Below are 23,215 nucleotides of genomic sequence, written 5' to 3'. Positions count from 1 at the left end.
CTTTTATATTTTTTACACACTTATTTGACTGCTTTGTTGTAAATGTTTTGACGCCAAACTGGTTGAAGTTGTGAAATAAGTCAACACTTGGAAGAGTTAATTGAAAATAAATGCCACTCATCAGCCTAATTAGGCTATTTGTTTTTGAACATATGGTCTATCCACTAGAAGCCCCACAATATGGACCATATAAAAAATGAATACTATATATGACTACATTTTTTAAATTGTTATTCAAGTATAGGCCTACATTTCCAGTTACCATAGATTTCCATAGATGACCTGTTGCCATAGATTACCGAAGATGTAAGTAACGTTGGTCAATTACCCGTAGTTTTGCAACCCTGTAGATCTGTATCGGCGGCTTGATGGAAGCTGGTAGGCTACTCCTGGCTAAGTGAGGTCAGTGGCAATCATTACCCCCGCCTGCGCCACTCTCTCAAAAGAACAGAGCTTCCATACTAACCAAACTACAGATGATTTTACTTGACAGCTTTACAATTTTGTGTAGTTGGTTTTTGTTTGAGATGGTTAATTAATTGTACCATGGTACCTGCAGGATTGGAAACAGAACGTGAGAACACTCTGAATTAAGGATGAGTAGAATATGGTTATTTTTTATTTTATTTTTTATTGACCAGATATTTCTCCTCATTTAACACTTTTTGGTAGATCGCTATGTAGACAATCAACATCAGTCTACCCTACTCAAATTATATTTATTTCAATGAAGGTCTTAACTAAATGTTTATGTTGAAACAATACATTATACAGTGGATGCTTCAACCCCAAAACAACATCAGAACCCTTACTTATGATATAGCGTTTACAGCGGGACACTACAGGCGAGTTAGTAGATGACGTGGGACAACATTGTCTCATTAGAAATGCATTAATGTCCCACTTCACCTGGCACTTGTTGTGAAATCATCTATCCGACTTTGTAGAGGCTTAGGCCTATATACTGTATAAAACACGCTCAGTTTTCACCATGTCGTGACAGAAACCTTATACTAGACTCACCCCATGTCCTATGAATATTGATTTGGGAAGATTCCAAGCTCTTGGTAAAAATGAGTCTGCACACCTTTTAATTGATCCTGGAACACCTCTATTGTTCCCCAAATGCTGTCCCTTTTCATGAATTCGTTTTTAAAAAATCATACATGTTTCTATTCTCTCTTTCTTACATGTCATGGTCCTTTCTTTCTATCCTTACCGTCACACTTGTTATTTCCCTCTAATTCCTTCCACCATCATCCTATGCTGTTTTATGTGATACATAGCCTCTAGAATTTATTTTGAGATGTTATGAACAACTACAGCAACATATTTCTATGTATTTTTAGAATATCGAATGAATTAAATTACATTTAAATTGATTAAAGGTTTAATTTGAGCATTTTTGTAGCTGAAAAAAAGGTCAATATGCTACTATTCAAACACCATTCGTTGGAATTGGGACAGTACTATACATTTGCTTTTCGAGAAATACATGTTAACATGGTTATTATATATATATAAAAAATTGACAATAACTTCCTTTTAATACCAAAAGTTAGATTGCTGAATTATAATTGACAGAATGTCAGACATCATTCTAGCGCAAGGTTTCATAGTTTTCATGATTTCAACGGGTCACCCATCTAAGAAACCTGAACACACACTTTGCTCAGAGTCTGTGTAAATGGTCACCTTGTCTTCTTTTACAGCTATGAAGTTTGTAATTTCTTTGTTTTTGTTTTTTTTTCAGATTGAGAATGATTCAATTTGTCTTACGCCATTCATAAACTAATAGGTATGCTACCGTAAATATAAAGTTATTTTCTCAGCTGCACAATAATTGTAACCACAAGCCTTCTCCTAAACAATGAACATAAAATGCTTTCATGCCTGTGTACACCTTGTTTGTTTTTCTTGTTAGGCCTATAGGCTACCTCGCCGTGCCGTGGGGAGAAATATGCCACATGCAGCTTTGAGAAGGCTAATCCTGAAGAAGAATAGACTGCACTGAGAGAAGGTACTGGTAGAGCAGTCAAAGCCACTTCAGAATCATCAAATGATCAACAAGAAGAACATCAAGTCAACCTAACCACTGAACACTGTACATACTGTTGCCCGCTGCATAGCCCACACAGTTGGAGACTTGGAGTAGGCTATCAAACAGATGATGCATTTATAGTGATTACCCAGCCATTGCAGTCATGATTAAGTTTAGCCTATATCACGACTTCGTGATAAAATGCCATGTCGCAGGGCTGAGTTTTATAGCCTGCCCTTGATGTTGATGTGCACTTGTTCACTGTGCGCTAAACACCAGAGCGTCTTGATGTGCGACAGAAACCATCCTATTTCGGTGGACACAGATCAACACCGAGAGAGAGAGAGAGAAAGCTGAATCTTCAATATTCTGCCTCGAAGGTCAGAGCCAACCTAGACTAAATCAAATAGGAGTGTTGCTTTTTAGATTTAACGATTTTATTTCAGATGTCTCCCATTCCATCATTGCACTGGGGCATGAGAGAGTGGGATTAGGGGATAGGCTGTATTGCGCATGTTGCTTTATCAGAGGGGCTTTGATTGGCCTATCGGTTGTGACAGTCGGACTGCGCCTGCCTGGAATACAGGTGTTCTTTGGTCAAATATGGACGCAGAGCGTATCATGCACAGTGAGCAGATTGTCAACACTCGCGACTTCATCATCTCAGTTAAATGCACCTCCGACACCTCGGGAAAATCGGCATTCGGTGGAAGATGAGGTTGTAGCCTTGACCATTACGGTAGTGGGCACGTCTGTGAATGGGGATCTCAGCTGCTCTCGGTGGATTGTAGCATTTTTCATTGATTATTAATCTCTGTGCGCCCTCAATCGAATGCAGTTCTGACCGTAGGATGCTTGTTTAGCCTACTATGGCCGTTTAGAATTAACACCCGGTGATTATTACATGCTGTTATCTCAGTGATCATTCATTCAGAAGATTCCTCCTCAGTATTATTCGTAATATCTCTCGGATACCCAGCCTACCATTCAATAAAGATAAGGAAAACGGTGGCGGACCCAAGCACAGTGCAAGCTGCAAGGCTTTAGTAGGCTGAACACTCGCCCAGAGGGGAGCAGTTTAGTCGGGGATATCATGTCACATTGACGCGGCCGGGATGTGCTTTGTGCTTGATTCAAGCTCTGTGTGTGAACAGTTCGTAAATATAAAAACCTTTAGAGACTGAATGATGGTGCCTGGGGCTCCAACAACCATGCTTCCCGCTTCCGAGGCTGCCAAAATCTACCAGACCAACTATGTGAGGAACTCCCGCGCTATCGGTGTTCTGTGGGCCATCTTCACCATCCTCTTCGCTATAGTCAACGTGGTGTGCTTTATCCAGCCCTACTGGATCGGAGACGGGATGGACACGCCGCAGTCCGGTTACTTCGGCCTCTTCCACTACTGCATCGGAAACGGGCTGTCCCGGGACCTGACGTGCCAGGGTAGCTTCATGGAGTTCAGCACGATCCCTTCCGGCGCCTTCAAAGCCGCGTCCGTCTTCATCGGGATGTCCATGGCGCTGGTCATCGGATGCATCGGCTGCTTCACGCTCTTCTTCTTCTGCAGCACAGGCACCGTCTACAAGATCTGCGGCTGGATACAGCTGGCTGCGGGTAAGTTACCCCGTCTGCATATTGATTCCTTGAAGGGTAGAGTTCAGAACTTCAGCAGTTCTACAACCAGAGATAAATCTTGGACTTGTAAATTATAGGCTGCCCATTGATTCTTGATGAATATAACTGATACATGCCTCATGAGTTTAGTTCAACTGTTGTGCCCTATCAGAACCCTAAATATAAACTTGTTTTACTCCAATGTTGATAAACAACGTAAATGTAAACAAACACTGTATAGCCTAAAAACATGGTTAAAACTATGCTTTCAATATCATTGGTGGTTAGTCCTTGCATCTATAGCTCTGTCTGTGAATTTTAGAGTGGTTACATTTCTCCAGCCCAATCCCTTAGATTTTTTTGCAAAACGGGCGGGGATGCTCTTTACTATTGTTTAAATGACGGATTCTAGCTTTAAGTGTGGTTGATAGTGTTATACTTGACGTCAGTTTTATTAGACGTGCATGATCAATGTCGGGGGGTTAAGTAGCTGGGTTAAGCAAATATATTTCTATAAAATGAGCAAAAGCTCCTTGCAGATGACAGCCATGTTTGTTTATCTGTCTTAAATCACCATACACTGTCACACTATCTTTAACACATCTATTAATGGAGCAAAGACAACTACACAAAATACAGCCAGCCACGCGAACGACACCGGCCAAGTTGCATGTAAAAAAACTTGCAAAAATAAATGTACACACCCACGTGTCAAGCGCAAACGTGGTTCTATTTGAGATGCTGCAAGTCCCCTCCTTCTTGTATATCAGGAAGATACAAATCCACATAGATGCTTGAAAAACACACGATAAGAGATTAATTAAAGATAACTAAACACCAACTAGGTTTCCCTTGTTATCTGTAGATGAGTCCTTGGAGTAGAGAAACACAAGATGATGTATGACTCCAGGTCAACATTCTACAAAAAAAAAACATATTAAAAGAGGACCATATGAATGTTAGGTAAAATAACAACCCAATGTTAATCTCCCAGCTAAATATCCATTAACGTTTCATGTGTTTTCGACCAACCCAAAATTAATATAATTGATGCACAGTTGATTTGAGTTTTAACCTGCATGTCATGATTGCATCTTGACAGATAGACAAAATCCCAGCGGCATGCGGACGCACTCCAGTGGTGTAGTCTCATACATCAGAATTTACCCAAGCTTGTAAACAAGCATCACAGTGAAAGTTACTCTGCAGAATTGAAGCTGGTAAAGAATGCACACAGACTCCAGGTTGTGGCTTTAAAGCGGGTGCATACAATCATCCAGTGATCCACCAAAGGCAACGATCCTTCAACTCATCTCTGTAACAAGTAACACAAACCACTGATTTAAAAAAACATCATGAATGGGTGTTAATGCTGCTTGACAGATGTTGGTCTGAGACCCACAACACCATCCGTCTGTATAGCTGCAGGAGCCTCGCTGTAAATTCATGTTGAACACAAACACCCGCATGGAGATGATCCGGAGGATTCCACAGCATTCTCGTCCCAGACTGAGTTCAAACGGAAGCCCTGCCCAATGAACACAGCCTGGGTGTTCATATCAGCACCTTGTTTTTCCACGTGAAAGAAAGACACTGCTTATCCCTCAGTGGTGACCGCTTGGTTGGTATCCACAAAATGATTCTCAGGGTAGGAGTGCTGATCTAGGATCGGTTTTGCATTTTAGATCATCATGAGTATGATTATATGGACAGATCCTAGATCAGCAGGCCTACTCTGAGATGTTCTGGATACGTTCTTCATAATACGGTACAGATCTGATCATGTTCAGACTATACAGGGGGGTGATCAACAAACGGACTAACACGGCCTGTATGATGCCAAAAAACACACTACTAAACATATTGTAAATATTTACGTAATTTCAATTAAGATAATTCTTTTTGACGATTTCTGCCTAGTTATGGGGCCTTTTCACCACTGAGATTCTCCAAAAATACAGGTGACAAATATGTTTTATCAACTCAACAGTCCATGCCATGTTGAGGTCACTGTGAAATGGGCTATTAAGACGTTCCTGGGGAGTAGTAAATCAAAATATATTGTACTTTTATTTTCTCATTGCAGCTACAGATCCCAGGCATGATTGTCAAATCCTTCTAGGCTCAGTGTAGTCAGACTTCTATCCAGGACCAACTGGCTGTTGTGAGTGTCTGCCAAAGACGGCTCATAGCGAAGATGCACCTCTCCTTAAAAGCAGAGGAGAGGATGAACGTCTGATGAGAACAATCTACCTGTAGGCATTTGAACAGCAACGCCAGAAGGAAATGTACATGAAACCAACTGACATGTTCCCGCCACAGCAATACAATACCTAAACAAGTCTGTCTCCTTACTACTATTAACACTCTTGAATAATCTGCTTAACTGGCCCACTGCACACAGCACTTCTCAGGTAGACATGCCCAGTCTGCACTCAGCCCAGTAGCTGCCTGCAAACTGGAGCAGCTGGACCATCCGCCCTGCCTCCCTCCATCCTCCCTCTCTCCCCCCTTGCGTCGCCTTGACCACCCCGATCACTGCGGACCAATTAACTCCCGAACTAAGACTGACAGGAAGCCCCCTCCATGACAACCACACTGCATGGTCGGTCGATGATAATCACACTCATCCTGTGACAACTTCCACCAAATGCCAGGCGCTTCTCCACTCTAGTGGAGGATGTGATGGATGGGTCGGCTCTGGCAGCATGACAATGCCTGCCTGTCTGGCTCTAGTGAGGAAGCAGATTGGTGCTCGGCTCGCCATCCTGGATGGAAACAAGAACTCCGCTGAACAAGAACTCCCTAATCCACCTCTATGCAGACGACACCATTCTATACACTTTTGGCCCGTCACTGGACACTGTGCTATCTAACCTCCAATCGAGCTTCAATGCCAAACAACACTCCTTCCGTGGCCTCCAACTGCTCTTAAACGCTAGTAAAACCAAATGCATGCTTTTCAACCGATCGCTGCCTGCACCCGCTTGCCCGACTAGCATCACCACACTGGATGGTTCCGACCTTGAATATGTGGACACCTATAAGTACCTAGGTGTCTGGCTAGACTGCAAACTCTCCTTCCAGACCCATATCAAACATCTCCAATCGAAAATCAAATCAAGAGTCGGCTTTCTATTCCGCAACAAAGCCTCCTTCACTCACGCTGCCAAGCTTACCCTAGTAAAACTGACTATCCTACCGATCCTCGACTTCGGCGATGTCATCTACAAAATGGCTTCCAACACTCTTCTCAGCAAACTGGATGCAGTTTATCACAGTGCCATCCGTTTTGTCACTAAAGCACCTTATACTACCCACCATTGCGACTTGTATGCTCTAGTCGGCTGGCCCTCGCTACATATTCGTCGCCAGACCCACTGGCTCCAGGTCATCTACAAGGCCATGCTAGGCAAAGCTCCGCCTTATCTCAGCTCACTGGTCACGATGGCAACACCCATCCGTAGCACGCGCTCCAGCAGGTGTATCTCATTGAGCATCCCCAAAGCCAACACTTCATTCGGCCGCCTTTCGTTCCAGTACTCTGCTGCCTGTGACTGGAACGAATTGCAAAAATCGCTGAAGTTGGAGACTTTTATCTCCCTCACCAACTTCAAACATCAGCTATCTGAGCAGCTAACTGATCGCTGCAGCTGTACATAATCTATTGGTAAATAGCCCACCCATTTTCACCTACCTCATCCCCACAGTTTTTATTTATTTACTTTTCTGCTCTTTTGCACACAAATATCTCTACCTGTACATGATCATCTGATCATTTATCACCCCAGTGTTAATCTGCAATATTGTAATTATTCGCCTACCTCCTCATGCCTTTTGCACACATTGTATATAGACCCCCCCCTTTTTTCTTTTTTTTTTTCTACTGTGTTATTGACTTGTTAATTGTTTACTCCATGTGTAACTCTGTGTTGTCTGTTCACTCTGCTATGCTTTATGTTGGCCAGGTCGCAGTTGCAAATGAGAACCTGTTCTCAACTAGCCTACCTGGTTAAATAAAGGTGAAATAAAAAAAATAAAAAAATAAAAAAAATTCCCACCCTCACCAAGGCAAATGCCTGAACACGCAGGAAGGTGATTATCATTCATGTATTCGGCAGGGGCTCCTTGCTCAGTTTGGATATGGCTTCCACAAGCAAACAAAGGAGCCGGGGGGGCTCTTGAGTGCGTTATGGAGGCATTTCAATGACCTGTTTCCTGGCTCTGTTTGGACCACTAGGCTGCCTGTACGGGTAAGTGGCCGCACATTGCTGGACTCAGTACTGGTCCAATGGGTCCCCAGAGACGGAAGCTGGCATTAGCATCAAACATTAAAAGGCCCATTTGGTTGCTAGTGGTTTATTGATCCAGAGGTTTCTGTGCAGAACAAAACAGCACAAAGCTTCACTAATGGGAGACATATGCTGTCACCGTCTGGCTCCTCTGCTGCTTACAGGCAGTACTGTCTGTTGGTCTATTTATTCAGGTGTGTTTGAGTGTGTGTGTGTGCTACTCTTTACCGTGTCTTTAATTTATCATAGGTGTCTGTCACAATCCCTCAGTCTGGGGATTGGGCCCAACTCGTGCCTATGCATGAAAATGCATGATTTGGCATTTAAATACACACAGTCTGTTCAGCACTCATACAGTACTGTGGCTGTTGGGGATCTTTTCACAGTGTGGCTCTCCATTCTCACACTTCTTTAAAATGGAGGCAAGTGAGAGACATCACATGGTGCCTTGTTGGGGGAAAGAGAGGAGGTGGATAAGAGATGTCAACGAAGGGAGGGGATGAAGACCAGCAGGGAGGAAAAGATAAAAGCACATTAAAGAAAATGGAAAGTGATGGTCACAAAGAAGGTTTTGGAGAAAAAAAACAGAGAGAAGAAGAGTTAAAATATTGATGCTGAAAAGTACTATCAAGAGATGAGGTCAGGAAGAAAGCCATGCCATTAGAAGTTCAAGCTCGGGCCCAGCCTTTCTGAACCGAATATGACCAGCCATAAATGAGAACTTAGCCTCCCTCTCCACTCACAACTTCACAAGGTTGTGCACTAAAGCCAGTGGGCAGTTGCTGTGTGTGTCATAATACCACTAAAGTCAAAAGATAATGACATCAACCAGCTCTTATCCTTCCTGTCAGTGATAACGTGATGAACTGGCTGGCTGGGCCTGAGATGATTCGGGAGATGATGTAACATGACCAAACGGGAGTCCCAGTTACACACACACACACACACACACACACACACACACTCTCTAGAGACATTAGTCAGAGTTTTAGAGGACAGCAGAAGTAGTGTGGTGGGACATCAGGAGGAGTTGTGAATGGGGCTGATGAAAGCCGGCCCACTACTCCAGCTCTTTGGAAGCCCATTGAGTCTCCCACAGCATACTCCACAGATCAGACACTCTCCCACAGCATACTCCACAGATCAGACACTCTCCCACAGCATACTCCACAGATCAGACACTCTCCCACAGCATACTCCACAGATCAGACACTCTCCCACAGCATACTCCACAGATCAGACACTCTCCCACAGCATACTCCACAGATCAGAGACTCTCCCACAGCATACTCCACAGATCTCCAGAGAGAGAGAGAGAGAAAAAGGGCCCCTCTATCCCTCTCCTCTTTAACTCATCCCTCTCTCCGTTCCATCCCCAATCTGCAAAGCACCTGTCCAGGCCCTGCTGTCAGCCACACACACACCATCCTTTTAGAGTGTAATGTTATGTACAATGGGCCAATGGACCTTTAAGCCTCCAATGCAGTCATCAGGAAGTTAGATGGTGCGCCTGCCAGGCATGAAATGTGTGCTTTCTCAAACCCACCTCCCAAATGATCAGCATAGCATGCCTCTTAATAGAACTGTCAGCTGGTAAATAAATCAGAAAGCAGACGTTGTACGTCAGGAGGTGTGAAGGCGTCAGAGCAGGAGGTGTTTTATGTATCTTCCTGTGGATTAGAGGTGGCAGATACAGTGCCAGGTTTAGGATGCCATTCTGACACATCCTGTACCTGCCAATGACCCATAAGATGGGTTTGTGCTAAGAGGAGAGAATGACTGTAGATGCCATTATTGGGATTTGCTTCAATAACATTTCATTACTAGATCTGATGGTTTATATGCAGCCTTATTATTCAGATGCGGGAAATTGTTTTAAAGATGTTGTGATCTCATCGTATTGGTGCACACCATTACTTTGATAAAATAGCTCGTCAATTTTTCATGAGTTTGATTGGCAGCTGTGTTGGAGGACTTGCTAGGCCTGTTAGAAATAGAGTGAGAGTGACATCTCTGATTGAAGAGTTGCAGGGTCTTTTGGGACTAAACTGTGACTGACTTATGATTAGATCTAAGAGGGTGATGATAAGAAGGTGACAAGAGACAAATGTACAGCAGAAGAGAGGTTTGAAAGACAGCTGATTCCAGATAGAGACATCTAAAATAGCATGACAATGCAAATCCCTAAAGAACAGTTAGTCCTCTGGGAGTACAATATAGCCTCATTCAAAATGGGTTCTAACACTCAACTATCTTATGATCAATTTCCTGCCAATCGAATTTGCTTGGTATGGAGTGCAAGCATCAGCCATACTGCCAGGGAAAATTCAGAGCAATCCTAAATATATTTGATGGAGGCCTATCTGTCAATACACTGTTCCTCTCGGGAGTCAAATTCAAGCTTTCATAACCACAGGCACTCTGACTCTACTGCATCATTAAACCAACTTCCAGTAAAATAGAGGCATTTAAATGCTCTACGAGCTATTAAAGTGGGTTCCTGCGCATCAGTGGATTTTCATTGTAGACCGGCACAGTTGAACCACAAATTGAACTTTGTAATTTTTCAGGTGAAGGCTTTCCCCGGTACATGTCGCGCTTCCTAAAGAGCTGTGTCTTTCTGGACCTTTTCTCCCGGGGTGTCAGCCTCGGTGCTACAGGTGGGTGGGGGGGGTAACGCACTGTACCGTGGCACCGGCCGGCTAGCGTTAGTGTTATTTCCTGCTGTTGCTCTTTCAATGGGGGGGGGGGGTTAATAATGGGATTAGGACTGGTCGACTGACTGAGACGCTGGTACAGCTGACAGGAGAGATAACACAGCCTTTCCTAGAGGTCCTGCAGGATGCACATGGTGTATGTGTCAGTCTGCTGTTGGTGATGCAAGCTACAGCTCCAGTAACAGTACTAATCATGCAAATCATAAAGAACCACAGAGGGACCAGGCACTAAGGGACATGGCGGGGGTGGTGTGTGAGGGAAGAAAGTTGGAAACTCCAAGTCAGACACTCACAGTATGGGTAAAATAGTAGAGAGACAAGGGCTCTCTAGTGCTACTGTACCAGTCAAAAGTTTGGACACACTTACTCATTCAAGGGTTTTACTTAATTTTTTACTATTTTCTACATTGTAGAATAATAGTGAAGAAATCAAAACTATGAAATAACACGTATGGAATCATGTAGTAACCAAAAAAGTGTTAAACAAATCAAAATATATTTTAGATTTTAGATTCTTCAAAGTAGCCACCCTTTGCCTTGGTGACAGCTTTGCACACTCTTGGCATTCGCTCAACTAGCTTCACCTGGAATGCTTTTCCAGCAGTCTTGAAGGAGTTCCCACATCTGCTGAGCAATTGTTGGTTGCTTTTCCTTCACTCTGTGGTCCAACTCATCCCAAACCATCTCAATTGGGTTGAGGTCAGGTTATTGTGGAGGCCAGGTCATCTGATGTAGCACTCCATCACTCTCCTTCTGGATCAAAAAGCCCATACACAGCCTGGAGGTGTGTTGGGTCATTGTCCTGTGGAAAAACAAATGATAGTCCCACTAAGCGCAAATCAGATGGGATGCCGTATCGCTGCAGAATGCTGTGGTAGCCATGCTGGTTAAGTGTGCCTTGAATTCTAAATAAATCACAGTGTCACCAGCAAAGCATCATCACACCTCCTCCTCCATTCCATGCTTCACGGTGGGAGCCACACATGTAGAGATGATCCGTTCACCTACTCTGCGTCTCACAAAGACACGGCGGTTAGAACCAAAAATCGCAAATTTGGCCTCATCAGACCAAAGGACAGATTTCCACCAGTCTAATGTCCATTGCTCATGTTTCTTGGCCCAAGCAAGTCTCTTCTTATTATTGGTGTCCTTTAATAGTGGTTTCTTTACAGCAATTTGACCAGGAAGGCCTGATTCACTCAGTCTCCTCTGAACAGTTGATGTTCAGATGTGTCTGTTACTTTAACTCCGTGAAGCATATATTTTGGCTGCAATTTCTGAGGCTGGTAACTCTAATGAACTGATCCTCTGCAGCAGAGGTAACTCTGGGTCTTCCTTTCCTGTGGCGGTCCTCATGAGAGCCAGTTTCCTCATAGCGCTTGATGGTTTTTGCGACTGCACTTGAAGAAACTTTCGAAATTCTTGAAGTTTTCCGTATTGACTGACCTTCATGTCTTAAAGTAATGATGGTCTGTAGTTGCTCTTTGGTTATTTGAGCTGTTCTTGCCATAATATAGCTTGGTCTTTTACCAAATAGGGCTATCTTCTGTATACCAATCCTACCTTCTCACAACACAACGGATTGGCTCAAACGCGTTAAGAAGGAAAGAAATTCCACAAATTAACTTTTAACAAGGCACATCTGTTAATTGAAATGCATTCCAGGTGACTACCTCATGAAGCTAGTTGAGAGAATGCCAAAAGCGTGCAAAGCTTTCATCAAGGCAAAGCGTGGCTACTTTGAAGAATCTCAAATATCAAATATATTTTGATTTGTTTAACACCTTTTTGTCTACTGTGTGTGTAGGTGTGTGCAGCTGTATGCAGCATTGTCTGTGTATTCCTACACATTTGACAGTTATCCTTCAGGAGTTATGCGTGTGCAGTATTTGCCAGCACTACCTGGGTAATCTTGGGTAGAATGAGTAATCTACAAATGCTCTACTCTGCAAAGGTTCTACTCTGCAATAGAGATCTTGCTCAGTCTGCTACAGTACAGATGTAGGCTATTAATTTGAGCCAGCATGCTACAGCAGGAAAATAATCCTGCAGCAACAGGAAATTGGAATTATTATCTGTATTATAATTAATGGACATTTTTGTAGGAGTTGAAACATTTTTCGTAGGTACAAATCTAAAATGGAAATTACAAACTTCAGAAGGCTTTTAATGAACCTCAAATAAACCAGAAGTTTTACATTTCCTGCATTTCAGTTAAGTTCTCCTGCAACAGGGTGATCAAATTAAGATCCTACATATGTATCATCCGTCCCCAAGGGAGCGTCACTAAATAGCTAGGCTACCCACCACTGCACAAGGGATCAGTGACAAATCCCCTAGCAGGGGAAAGTAATAATCTCAAGGAGCATAAGCTTCTCCCAAGAAGAGAAAATACTGCCTGTCTCTCACTTTCTCTCTCCATTCTCTCTCTCTCATACAACTCAGCTATCACTGATCATAGTGAGAGAAGCTGACTTATTTAAAGCAGATGGGTTTATGCCACATGTAAAACTTAATTTTAGGTCACTTGTAGAAGTAGCTATCATCAACTGCAGTAGTGTGTAAAAAATAAGTTGACCCGATTGACTTGTAATTTTTATGTTTGTCCTACTGCAGTTAGTCAAACAGTATGTGCTGAAATAAACCTTTAATACAACTGTCATGATGTGCCCTGGGGGGAGGATCCAAGCCCCCCCCCCCAATTCAATTCAAGGGGCTTTATTGGCATTTGAAACATATGTTAACATTGCCAATGCAAGTGAAGTAGATAATAAACAAAAGTGAAATAAACAATAACAATGAACAGTAAACATTACACTTACAGAAGATACAAAAGAATAAAGATATTATAAATATCATAGTATGTATATATACAGTGTTGTAACGATGTGCAAATGGTTAAAGTACAAAAGGGAAAATACATTTAAAATACATTTACAATGGTGTTTGTTCTTCACTGGTTGCCCTTTTCTTGTGGCAACAGGTCGCAAATCTAGCTGCTGTGATGGCACACTGTGGTATTTCACCCAGTAGATATGGGAGTTTATCAAAATCGGGTTTGTTTTCAAATTCTTTGTGGATCTGTGTAATCTGAGGAAAATATGTGTCTCTAATATGGTCATACATTTGGCAGGAGGTTAGGAAGTGCAGCTCAGTTTCCACCTCATTTTGTGGGCAGTGTGTACATAGCCTGTCTTCTCTTGAGAGCCAGGTCTGCCTACGGCGGCCTTTCTCAATAGCAAGGCTATGCTCACTGAGTCTGTACATAGTCAAAGCTTTCCTTAAGTTTGGGTCAGTAACAGTGGTCAGGTATTCTGCCACTGTGTACTCTCTGTTTAGGGCCAAGTAGCATTCTAGTTTGCTCTGTTTTTTTGTTAATTACTTGACACATTGGAAATAATTATCTTTTTGTTTTCTCATGATTTGTTTGGGTCTGTGGGGCGACGCACAATTGGCCTAGCGTCGTCTGGGTTAGGGAGGGTTTGGCTGGTAGGGATATACTTGTCTCATCGCACACCAGCGACTCCTGTGGCGTGCTTGGCGCAGTGCGCGCTAACCAAGGTTGCCAGGTGCACGGTGTTTCCTCCGACACATTGGTGCGGCTGGCTTCCGGGTTGGATGCGCGCTGTGTTAAGAAGCAGTGCGGCTTGGTTGGGTTGTGTATCACAGGACGCATGACTTTCAACCTTCAACCTCTCCCGAGCCCGTACGGGAGTTGTAACGATGAGACAAGATAGTAGCTACTAAAAACAATTGGATACCACGAAATTTGGGAGAAAAAGGGGTAAAATTCAACAACAAAAAACTGCATTGTTGGTTAAGGGCTTGTAAGTAAGCATTTCACTGTAATGTCTACATCTGTAGTAGTCGGCGCGTGTGTCAAATAAAATGGGATTTGATTTGATTGTGTTATGATTGAAAATGAGATCATTATTGTTAAAAACTCTACATGTGCCAACAAACAAACCACAAGACACACACATGAAAACAGGCGTGAACAAGATCTGTTTTTTATGCTGGATATTCCCGAGGAGGCTTCAACACCCTAAAATGAGGGCTATGAAGCTCTCCATTAACGTAGACTTGTATTGGTCATGTGGATGAACTATGACAAGCACATCTAGCATACAGCATGGTGAACTCTTCTCACCACCAGACCTTCTGCTCTCAACCTTTTATTCCATGAGATCAGCCGTTAGATAAAATCGCTGTTTGATCCATCAATCCAGACAGTGTTGTTGTAGTCTTAAGTAGTGATAAGCTATAGATGTATTGACCCCCATGTCTCCTCCAGTCTCTATGTCCCAGCCAGTGTTCAGAGGAGTTGGCTTTATAGATTTCCAAACTGTGTTTATCTTCTAGATCACCAGAGCCAAGCAAAGGAGGCAGGGGTTTGATGTATCCCCCTCTTCTGGAGAGAGGAAGGGAAGAAGGAGGCAGGGGTTTGATGTATCCCCCTCTTCCAGAGAGAGGAAGGGAAGAAGGAGGGAGGGAGGGACAAGGGCATGGTGAACCATTAAAAAAGCAGCGAGGCGGCAGCAGCATGTGTGATGTTGGCGTGTCTGAGTTTGCTTTGTTAAGAGACTGTCGCGCAGTTCCTGTTTCTGTCATCATCAGTCTCTCCAACCGGCTGGTTATGACACCTGGCTTTCATTGTTGGGTTCTGTTGTTGGGTGATTAATGGGGAATGAATGAGATGCAGCGAGGGTAAGACTACTTGGCCCAGTTACTCAGGTCTAGAAAACAACAACGCCACCAGTAAACTGCTCATCTTTAAGAGACTGTGTGCTTGATATCTGACTGTGTGGGCAGTGGTGACTCGTCTCGTACTGGCCAAAGTTTTCAGAGACCTTTAACTTTTTTGTTCATTACTTCTCAGTCCTCGCCTGTGGCATCCATTTTAAGTTTCCACGCCACTCAAAGGAGGACATAGGGCAAATCCTTTGATGTGCTGGACCTGGGCAGCCATCCGCTGTGTTGGAGCATGTACGCCTCATCCTACTCATCTGGTCTCTCTCTTCCTCCCCTGATGTGCTGGACCTGAGCAGCCATCCGCTGTGTTGGAGCGTGTACGCCTCATCCTACTCATCCGGTCTCTCTCTTCCTCCCCTGATGTGCTGTACCTGGGCAGCCATCCGCTGTGTTGGAGCGTGTACGCCTCATCCTACTCATCCGGTCTCTCTCTTCCTCCCCTGATGTGCTGTACCTGGGCAGCCATCCGCTGTGTTGGAGCGTGTACGCGTCATCCTACTCATCCGGTCTCTCTCTTCCTCCCCTGATGTGCTGGACCTGGGCAGCCATCCGCTGTGTTGGAGCGTGTACGCCTCATCCTACTCATCCGGTCTCTCTCTTCCTCCCCTGATGTGCTGGACCTGGGCAGCCATCCGCTGTGTTGGAGCGTGTACGCCTCATCCTACTCATCCGGTCTCTCTCTTCCTCCCCTGATGTGCTGGACCTGGGCAGCCATCCGCTGTGTTGGAGCGTGTACGCCTCATCCTACTCATCCGGTCTCTCTCTTCCTCCCCTGATGTGCTGGATCTGAGCAGCCATCCGCTGTGTTGGAGCGTGTACGCCTCATCCTACTCATCCGGTCTCTCTCTTCCTCCCCTGATGTGCTGGACCTGGGCAGCCATCCGCTGTGTTGGAGCGTGTACGCCTCATCCTACTCATCCGGTCTCTCTCTTCCTCCCCTGATGTGCTGGACCTGGGCAGCCATCGGCTGTGTTGGAGCGTGTACGCCTCATCCTACTCATCCGGTCTCTCTCTTCCTCCCCTGATGTGCTGGACCTGGGCAGCCATCCGCTGTGTTGGAGCGTGTACGCCTCATCCTACTCATCCGGTCTCTCTCTTCCTCCCCTGATGTGCTGGACCTGGGCAGCCATCCGCTGTGTTGGAGCGTGTACGCCTCATCCTACTCATCCGGTCTCTCTCTTCCTCCCCTGATGTGCTGGATCTGAGCAGCCATCCGCTGTGTTGGAGCGTGTACGCCTCATCCTACTCATCCGGTCTCTCTCTTCCTCCCCTGATGTGCTGGACCTGGGCAGCCATCCGCTGTGTTGGAGCGTGTACGCCTCATCCTACTCATCCGGTCTCTCTCTTCCTCCCCTGATTTGCTGGACCTGGGCAGCCATCGGCTGTGTTGGAGCGTGTACGCCTCATCCTACTCATCCGGTCTCTCTCTTCCTCCCCTGATGTGCTGGACCTGGGCAGCCATCCGCTGTGTTGGAGCGTGTACGCCTCATCCTACTCATCCGGTCTCTCTCTTCCTCCCCTGATGTGCTGGACCTGGGCAGCCATCCGCTGTGTTGGAGCGTGTACGCCTCATCCTACTCATCCGGTCTCTCTCTTCCTCCCCTGATGTGCTGGATATGGGCAGCCATCCGCTGTGTTGGAGCGTGTACGCCTCATCCTACTCATCCGGTCTCTCTCTTCCTCCCCTGATGTGCTGGACCTGGGCAGCCATCCGCTGTGTTGGAGCGTGTACGCCTCATCCTACTCATCCGGTCTCTCCCTTCCTCCCCTGATGTGCTGGACCTGGGCAGCCATCCGCTGTGTTGGAGCGTGTACGCCTCATCCTACTCATCCGGTCTCTCTCTTCCTCCCCTGATGTGCTGGACCTGGGCAGCCATCCGCTGTGTTGGAGCGTGTACGCCTCATCCTACTCATCCGGTCTCTCTCTTCCTCCCCTGATGTGCTGGACCTGGGCAGCCATCCGCTGTGTTGGAGCGTGTACGCCTCATCCTACTCATCCGGTCTCTCTCTTCCTCCCCTGATGTGCTGGACCTGAGCAGCCATCCGCTGTGTTGGAGCGTGTACGCCTCATCCTACTCATCCGGTCTCTCTCTTCCTCCCCTGATGTGCTGGACCTGGGCAGCCATCCGCTGTGTTGGAGCGTGTACGCCTCATCCTACTCATCCGGTCTCTCTCTTCCTCCCCTGATGTGCTGGACCTGGGCAGCCATCCGCTGTGTTGGAGCGTGTACGCCTCATCCTACTCATCCGGTCTCTCTCTTCCTCCCCTGATGTGCTGGACCTGGGCAGCCATCCGCTGTGTTGGAGCGTGTACGCCTCAACCTACTCATCCGGTCTCTCCCTTCCTCCCCTGATGTGCTGGACCTGGGCAGCCATCCGCTGTGTTGGAGCGTTTACGCCTCATCCTACTCATCCGGTCTCTCTCTTCCTCCCCTGATGTGCTGGACCTGAGCAGCCATCCGCTGTGTTGGAGCGTGTACGCCTCATCCTACTCATCCGGTCTCTCTCTTCCTCCCCTGATGTGCTGTACCTGGGCAGCCATCCGCTGTGTTGGAGCGTGTACGCCTCATCCTACTCATCCGGTCTCTCTCTTCCTCCCCTGATGTGCTGGACCTGGGCAGCCATCCGCTGTGTTGGAGCGTGTACGCCTCATCCTACTCATCCGGTCTCTCTCTTCCTCCCCTGATGTGCTGGACCTGGGCAGCCATCCGCTGTGTTGGAGCGTGTACGCCTCATCCTGCTCATCCGGTCTCTCTCTCTTCCTCCCCTGATGTGCTGGACCTGGGCAGCCATCCGCTGTGTTGGAGCGTGTACGCCTCATCCTACTCATCCGGTCTCTCTCTTCCTCCCCTGATGTGCTGGACCTGGGCAGCCATCCGCTGTGTTGGAGTGTGTACGCCTCATCCTACTCATCCGGTCTCTCTCTTCCTCCCCTGATGTGCTGTACCTGGGCAGCCATCCGCTGTGTTGGAGCGTGTACACCTCATCCTACTCATCCGGTCTCTCTCTTCCTCCCCTGCTCCTCCTGACCCATGGCTAATCAATCAGTCATTGTTTTGACCACCTCTTCAAACCGTAAACCAAAACCCAAGCCCTGAGGGCAATCTCATTCTCCATGTTATCCATGGCCGCCTCATCATCTCTCCGCACTTCCACGCTCATCATTTTAATCTGCTCATCAATCAATGCATCATAATGGATTGGGTTTTCCTGGGCTTGGCTGGCATATTGCCGTGCCTCCAGCATGTATTACCCTAGCTAACCCCTAGTCCCTCCCCGTCTGGGAGAAGCAGCCTGTGAAGATGTAGGTGGTCAGCTGACCCCAGAGTTGAAGGGAAACATGACAGCCTATTGCTAGCCAGCCACAGAGACCGGGACCTGGCATAGGGGTCTAATAAAGGACCAGCAGGGATGGTTTTCCTGGAGCACCCTGTCATTGTTAAGTAAGCCACTAACACCGCTTGGGGAATTACCCCCGAACAGTAATTACTGTGAAGGAAGGCAAGTGCAGCCATGTGAATGGGAAATTAGCCACTGGGCAAAAACTGGTTGAATCAATGTTGTTACCATGTCATTTCAATTTATAAAAATCATTGGGGTGACGTTGAATCAATGTGGAAAACTGATTGGATTTGCAAAAAGTCATCAATGTATGGGCATTTCATATTTTTTTCAACCAACTTTGAACCTAGAACCAATGAGGTGGTGACATTTTTTGATTTCACGTTAAATATACGTTAGTTTATAACTCAACCAAGTGTGTGAAATGTATGTGAAATGGGACCAGTGTGTATATTCAAAGGGAATGGATCTCTGTAAGACAAGCCATTTGTATTAATTGGTGCAATATCTAAAGGACTGGTAGTACCGAGCGGAGCTGGTTTTAAGGAACAATGTTCCCGCTGTGAAAGAAACAGCTAATGATGTTGACAGAGTGTTTCTTTCAAAGCGAGCCTTGCCAAGACCGTGGTAAAAAAAAACTTGTACAAATGAGGTCTGTGTTGTGAGGACATCAGACGGCTTCGGCACTCGCCAAGCAGCACAACAGCAGAGGTTGTTATCTGATAAACTTAGCACAGTATATTGGTCTCTGGGAAAGTGTGGTTGATACTCCAGGGAGTCTGGATGAGGACACGTTCTGTGTGCATTGCTGCACTTGTGACTTATTATACAATTTCCCCTGGGTTCAAATACCATACTTCTCTTTAATGAGATACTTTAATGAGATCGTCTATGTTACAGCTTCCGGTTTAGCATTGTAGTTAAGTTATTTTTGTGTTGCGGTGTTGATCTAGCTGTAACCCAATACGTTTACATGGACCTGTTTATGAGGGTTACGGCTCGGAGGATGAGTAGCTGAGAGAGAGATGCACTGTTTCACCGTTGTTCGCTGTCAGCTCTGTAGTCAATATTCTTTCCGAGCTTGGCTCGCTCACTCCCCTGGGTTACCATGGAAACGGCACACTACTCGCTCGCTTCCTGCCTCTCCCTATCGTGTTGCTGTGAGATGGGCAGGAACTCTCGGACACGGCGGGCGGAGACTGGTGTAGTGGTCAAAGAGGTTCCTGCTGGGAAGGCACCACTAGTGTTAAAAGGCGTGTCTCCATGGCAACCAGCTGGATATCGACCAGTCTGCCCTTTAAGCCGTTCCCTGCTGCCCTCGCCCCATGGGCACTAGTTGGCATCAAAGCCTTCCCTCTGATACAGCTCTGCCATTCATCACTGCTCACCAAGCTCCTGCTGATCACTCTTGTTGATCATCATGACATAAGATCAGAGTGGGCAGAGAGAGACATGATGTGTCTGGCCCCCTACACAGACAATGAAACGACTGACAGTCCATCATTTAGCTTGGAAACTAGATTCAACCACTCACATCTCTCACTCTGTAGACATTTTCAGCTTTATAAACAACTTTTAAATTCCACAATTATTTCAGTATTCCACTGTCTCTTTGTGACACACTGCTTCCAGATTCTCACTATTGTCCCATTCAACAGTCTCTTCCCACTTCAGCTGAATGTTATTTTCATGATTACAGCACAACAGAGACGGTTGCATAAAGTAACTGTGCAAGATCACTCCCTCTTTCCCCTCCTCTCTCAGTCCATCATTAGTCAGCTTGGTACTTCCAAACTGATCTCCAAGCAGTAGAGAGAGGATCACATCACATGTACTCTTCCGTCAGCCCAGATCAGAGGGATATTAAAACAATCCCATCAGCCAACTTCAAACGGAGCCGGGTGGGAAAAAAGAAACGAGGACATCTAGAATATTCACCTGAACTGCCTTAGGCATCTTCCACTTCCAGAACCCTGTCACCACATCTGAGGAACTTGGGAAAGAAAGGAAGGATCCACACTGAATAGTGAGGAAGTTTTCTAATCTAATGGGGAGATGATGAGGCTATACTAGGGCCCGTCTCTTTCTGTTCAACTAAAAACTCAGGGAAGGGATTTTTGTTAGACATCAAGCATTGATGAGACACCTGGGTTGATTGGTGCAATGTAGAACTAACCCTGTGGGGGAATTATCTTGGAGGCTTGCAGCTCTCCATCAGAGTGGAGGAAATTGCTTTTCTATTGCTGCTCATTCAGCACAGTCAGTAAGCAGTTCCCAGTCTGTAGCTGGGTCCCGTCCAAAAAGCCTTGTTACTTTATGATACTATACTACTACTACTCAGCTTATACTACTACTCATTCCCTCTCATGGAAGCGCATCAAAACATTATTAGGTCGATTTTTTAACATTTCTTCTACTCACATGATTACAGTGTGTCAATAATTGTTGTTTTCCCTGTGAGGCTGCATTTCTTGTCACTGTGGCTCCTCGTTGGCAGATGCTCGATACTCGGCGGGTGTGCCGCCGGTAGTTAATTGTAACACCTGTTCCCAATCACCTCTTCTGCTCTTCCGCCCTAGAGGTTCATGGGAGACAGTGTCCTCTGTGCAATGTGTCAGGCTACTGTAATACTACAGCTCTTTATGAGTATGATAAAGGGCTTGTCATATCTGAGCGAGGGGTTGAGCGTGAGTGTCCGTGACTCTTTAGAGGGATTGAGGCATATGGCAGGGGTGGGTTTACTCATGAGATGCGATGAAAGAGTGACCGATCGAGAGAGAGAGAGAATGAGGGAATTAAAGAGAGGAACAGAGAGGAAGGGGAAAATGAGAGAGAGAGAGCTGGCTGTGTGACTCATGTTGTCCTCTGTCACAGCATCAGGAGTGTGTGACTCTCTCGGCTACCTGAGAGAGTCAGGAAGAGGTGACGCAAGAGGTTTTAGTCCGCCCAAAATCTGTCCATGAAAATAAGGAATTTTTGTACGGAGATCAATGAGTGTCAACGAAAAATGTTATTGCTGATTTGCTGTGTGTGGTTTATTTGATCGAATAGAAGTTTCGTAATGGTTAAGTTGTTATGAAAGCACTGATATAAGTGGACGCACATGGCATTTCTGCAACTTTATATCAGAGCCTGTTGTCATAGAGATAGAGGACTCGTCATGGATATAACCCGTTTTAGCATGGACATTGCCATTGAGGGCTTCCACCATTTTATAGTAGTCATCTGAGTGGGGATTTCTATGCGTTGGGAGCAATCAGCCAATGAAGAAGAAGAAAATGGAATCCTTTCAAATGGAGCCCTGTAACAATGTGCTCTGAGAGTCAGATAGCAAGTTTCATAGAGAGATTTAAACCAGAGGGGGTCCGTCAGTGGGCTTTCATAGAGAGATTTAAACCAGAGGAGGTCCGTCAGTGGGCTTTCATAGAGGGATTTAAACCAGAGGGGGTCCGTCAGTGGGCTTTCATAGAGAGATTTAAACCAGAGGAGGTCCGTCAGTGGGCTTTCATAGAGGGATTTAAACCAGAGGGGGTCCGTCAGTGGGCTTTCATAGAGAGATTTAAACCAGAGGAGGTCCGTCAGTGGGCTTTCATAGAGAGATTTAAACCAGAGGAGGTCCGTCAGTGGGCTTTCATAGAGAGATTTAAACCAGAGGAGGTCCGTCAGTGGGCTTTCATAGAGGGATTTAAACCAGAGGAGGTCCGTCAGTGGGCTTTCATAGAGAGATTTAAACCAGAGGGGGTCCGTCAGTGGGCTTTCATAGAGAGATTTAAACCAGAGGAGGTCCGTCAGTGGGCTTTCATAGAGAGATTTAAACCAGAGGAGGTCCGTCAGTGGGCTTTCATAGAGGGATTTAAACCAGAGGAGGTCCGTCAGTGGGCTTTCATAGAGAGATTTAAACCAGAGGAGGTCCGTCAGTGGGCTTTCATAGAGATTTAAACCAGAGGAGGTCCGTCAGTGGGCTTTCATAGAGAGATTTAAACCAGAGGAGGTCCGTCAGTGGGCTTTCATAGAGAGATTTAAACCAGAGGAGGTCCGTCAGTGGGCTTTCATAGAGGGATTTAAACCAGAGGAGGTCCGTCAGTGGGCTTTCATAGAGAGATTTAAACCAGAGGGGGTCCGTCAGTGGGCTTTCATAGAGAGATTTAAACCAGAGGAGGTCCGTCAGTGGGCTTTCATAGAGAGATTTAAACCAGAGGAGGTCCGTCAGTGGGCTTTCATAGAGGGATTTAAACCAGAGGAGGTCCGTCAGTGGGCTTTCATAGAGAGATTTAAACCAGAGGGGGTCAGTCAGTGGGCTTTCATAGAGAGATTTAAACCAGAGGGGGTCAGTCAGTGGGCTTTCATAGAGAGATTTAAACCAGAGGAGGTCCGTCAGTGGGCTTTCATAGAGAGATTTAAACCAGAGGAGGTCCGTCAGTGGGCTTTCATAGAGGGATTTAAAACCAGGAAAACAAT

At 45.8% G+C, this 23,215-nt stretch overlaps 1 protein-coding gene across 1 annotated transcript in view; it reads left to right on the top strand.

Annotated features, from left to right (window-relative positions):
• Window positions 1-2,401: 2,401 nt before the first annotated feature.
• The window catches only part of LOC115132994 (LHFPL tetraspan subfamily member 3 protein), a 32,283-nt gene continuing 11,469 nt past the window's right edge, over window positions 2,402-23,215 (top strand). The window contains exon 1 of the mRNA XM_029665776.2: window positions 2,402-3,655. Within this exon, the coding sequence (XP_029521636.1) occupies window positions 3,226-3,655 (430 nt within the window). The 5' untranslated portion in view covers window positions 2,402-3,225. The remainder of the gene's footprint in view (window positions 3,656-23,215) is intronic.

The sequence above is a fragment of the Oncorhynchus nerka genome, linkage group LG8 (genome assembly GCF_034236695.1).
Source record: "Oncorhynchus nerka isolate Pitt River linkage group LG8, Oner_Uvic_2.0, whole genome shotgun sequence".
NCBI classification, from domain to species: domain Eukaryota; kingdom Metazoa; phylum Chordata; class Actinopteri; order Salmoniformes; family Salmonidae; genus Oncorhynchus; species Oncorhynchus nerka.
This window is presented reverse-complemented; position numbering and strand designations above follow the sequence as displayed.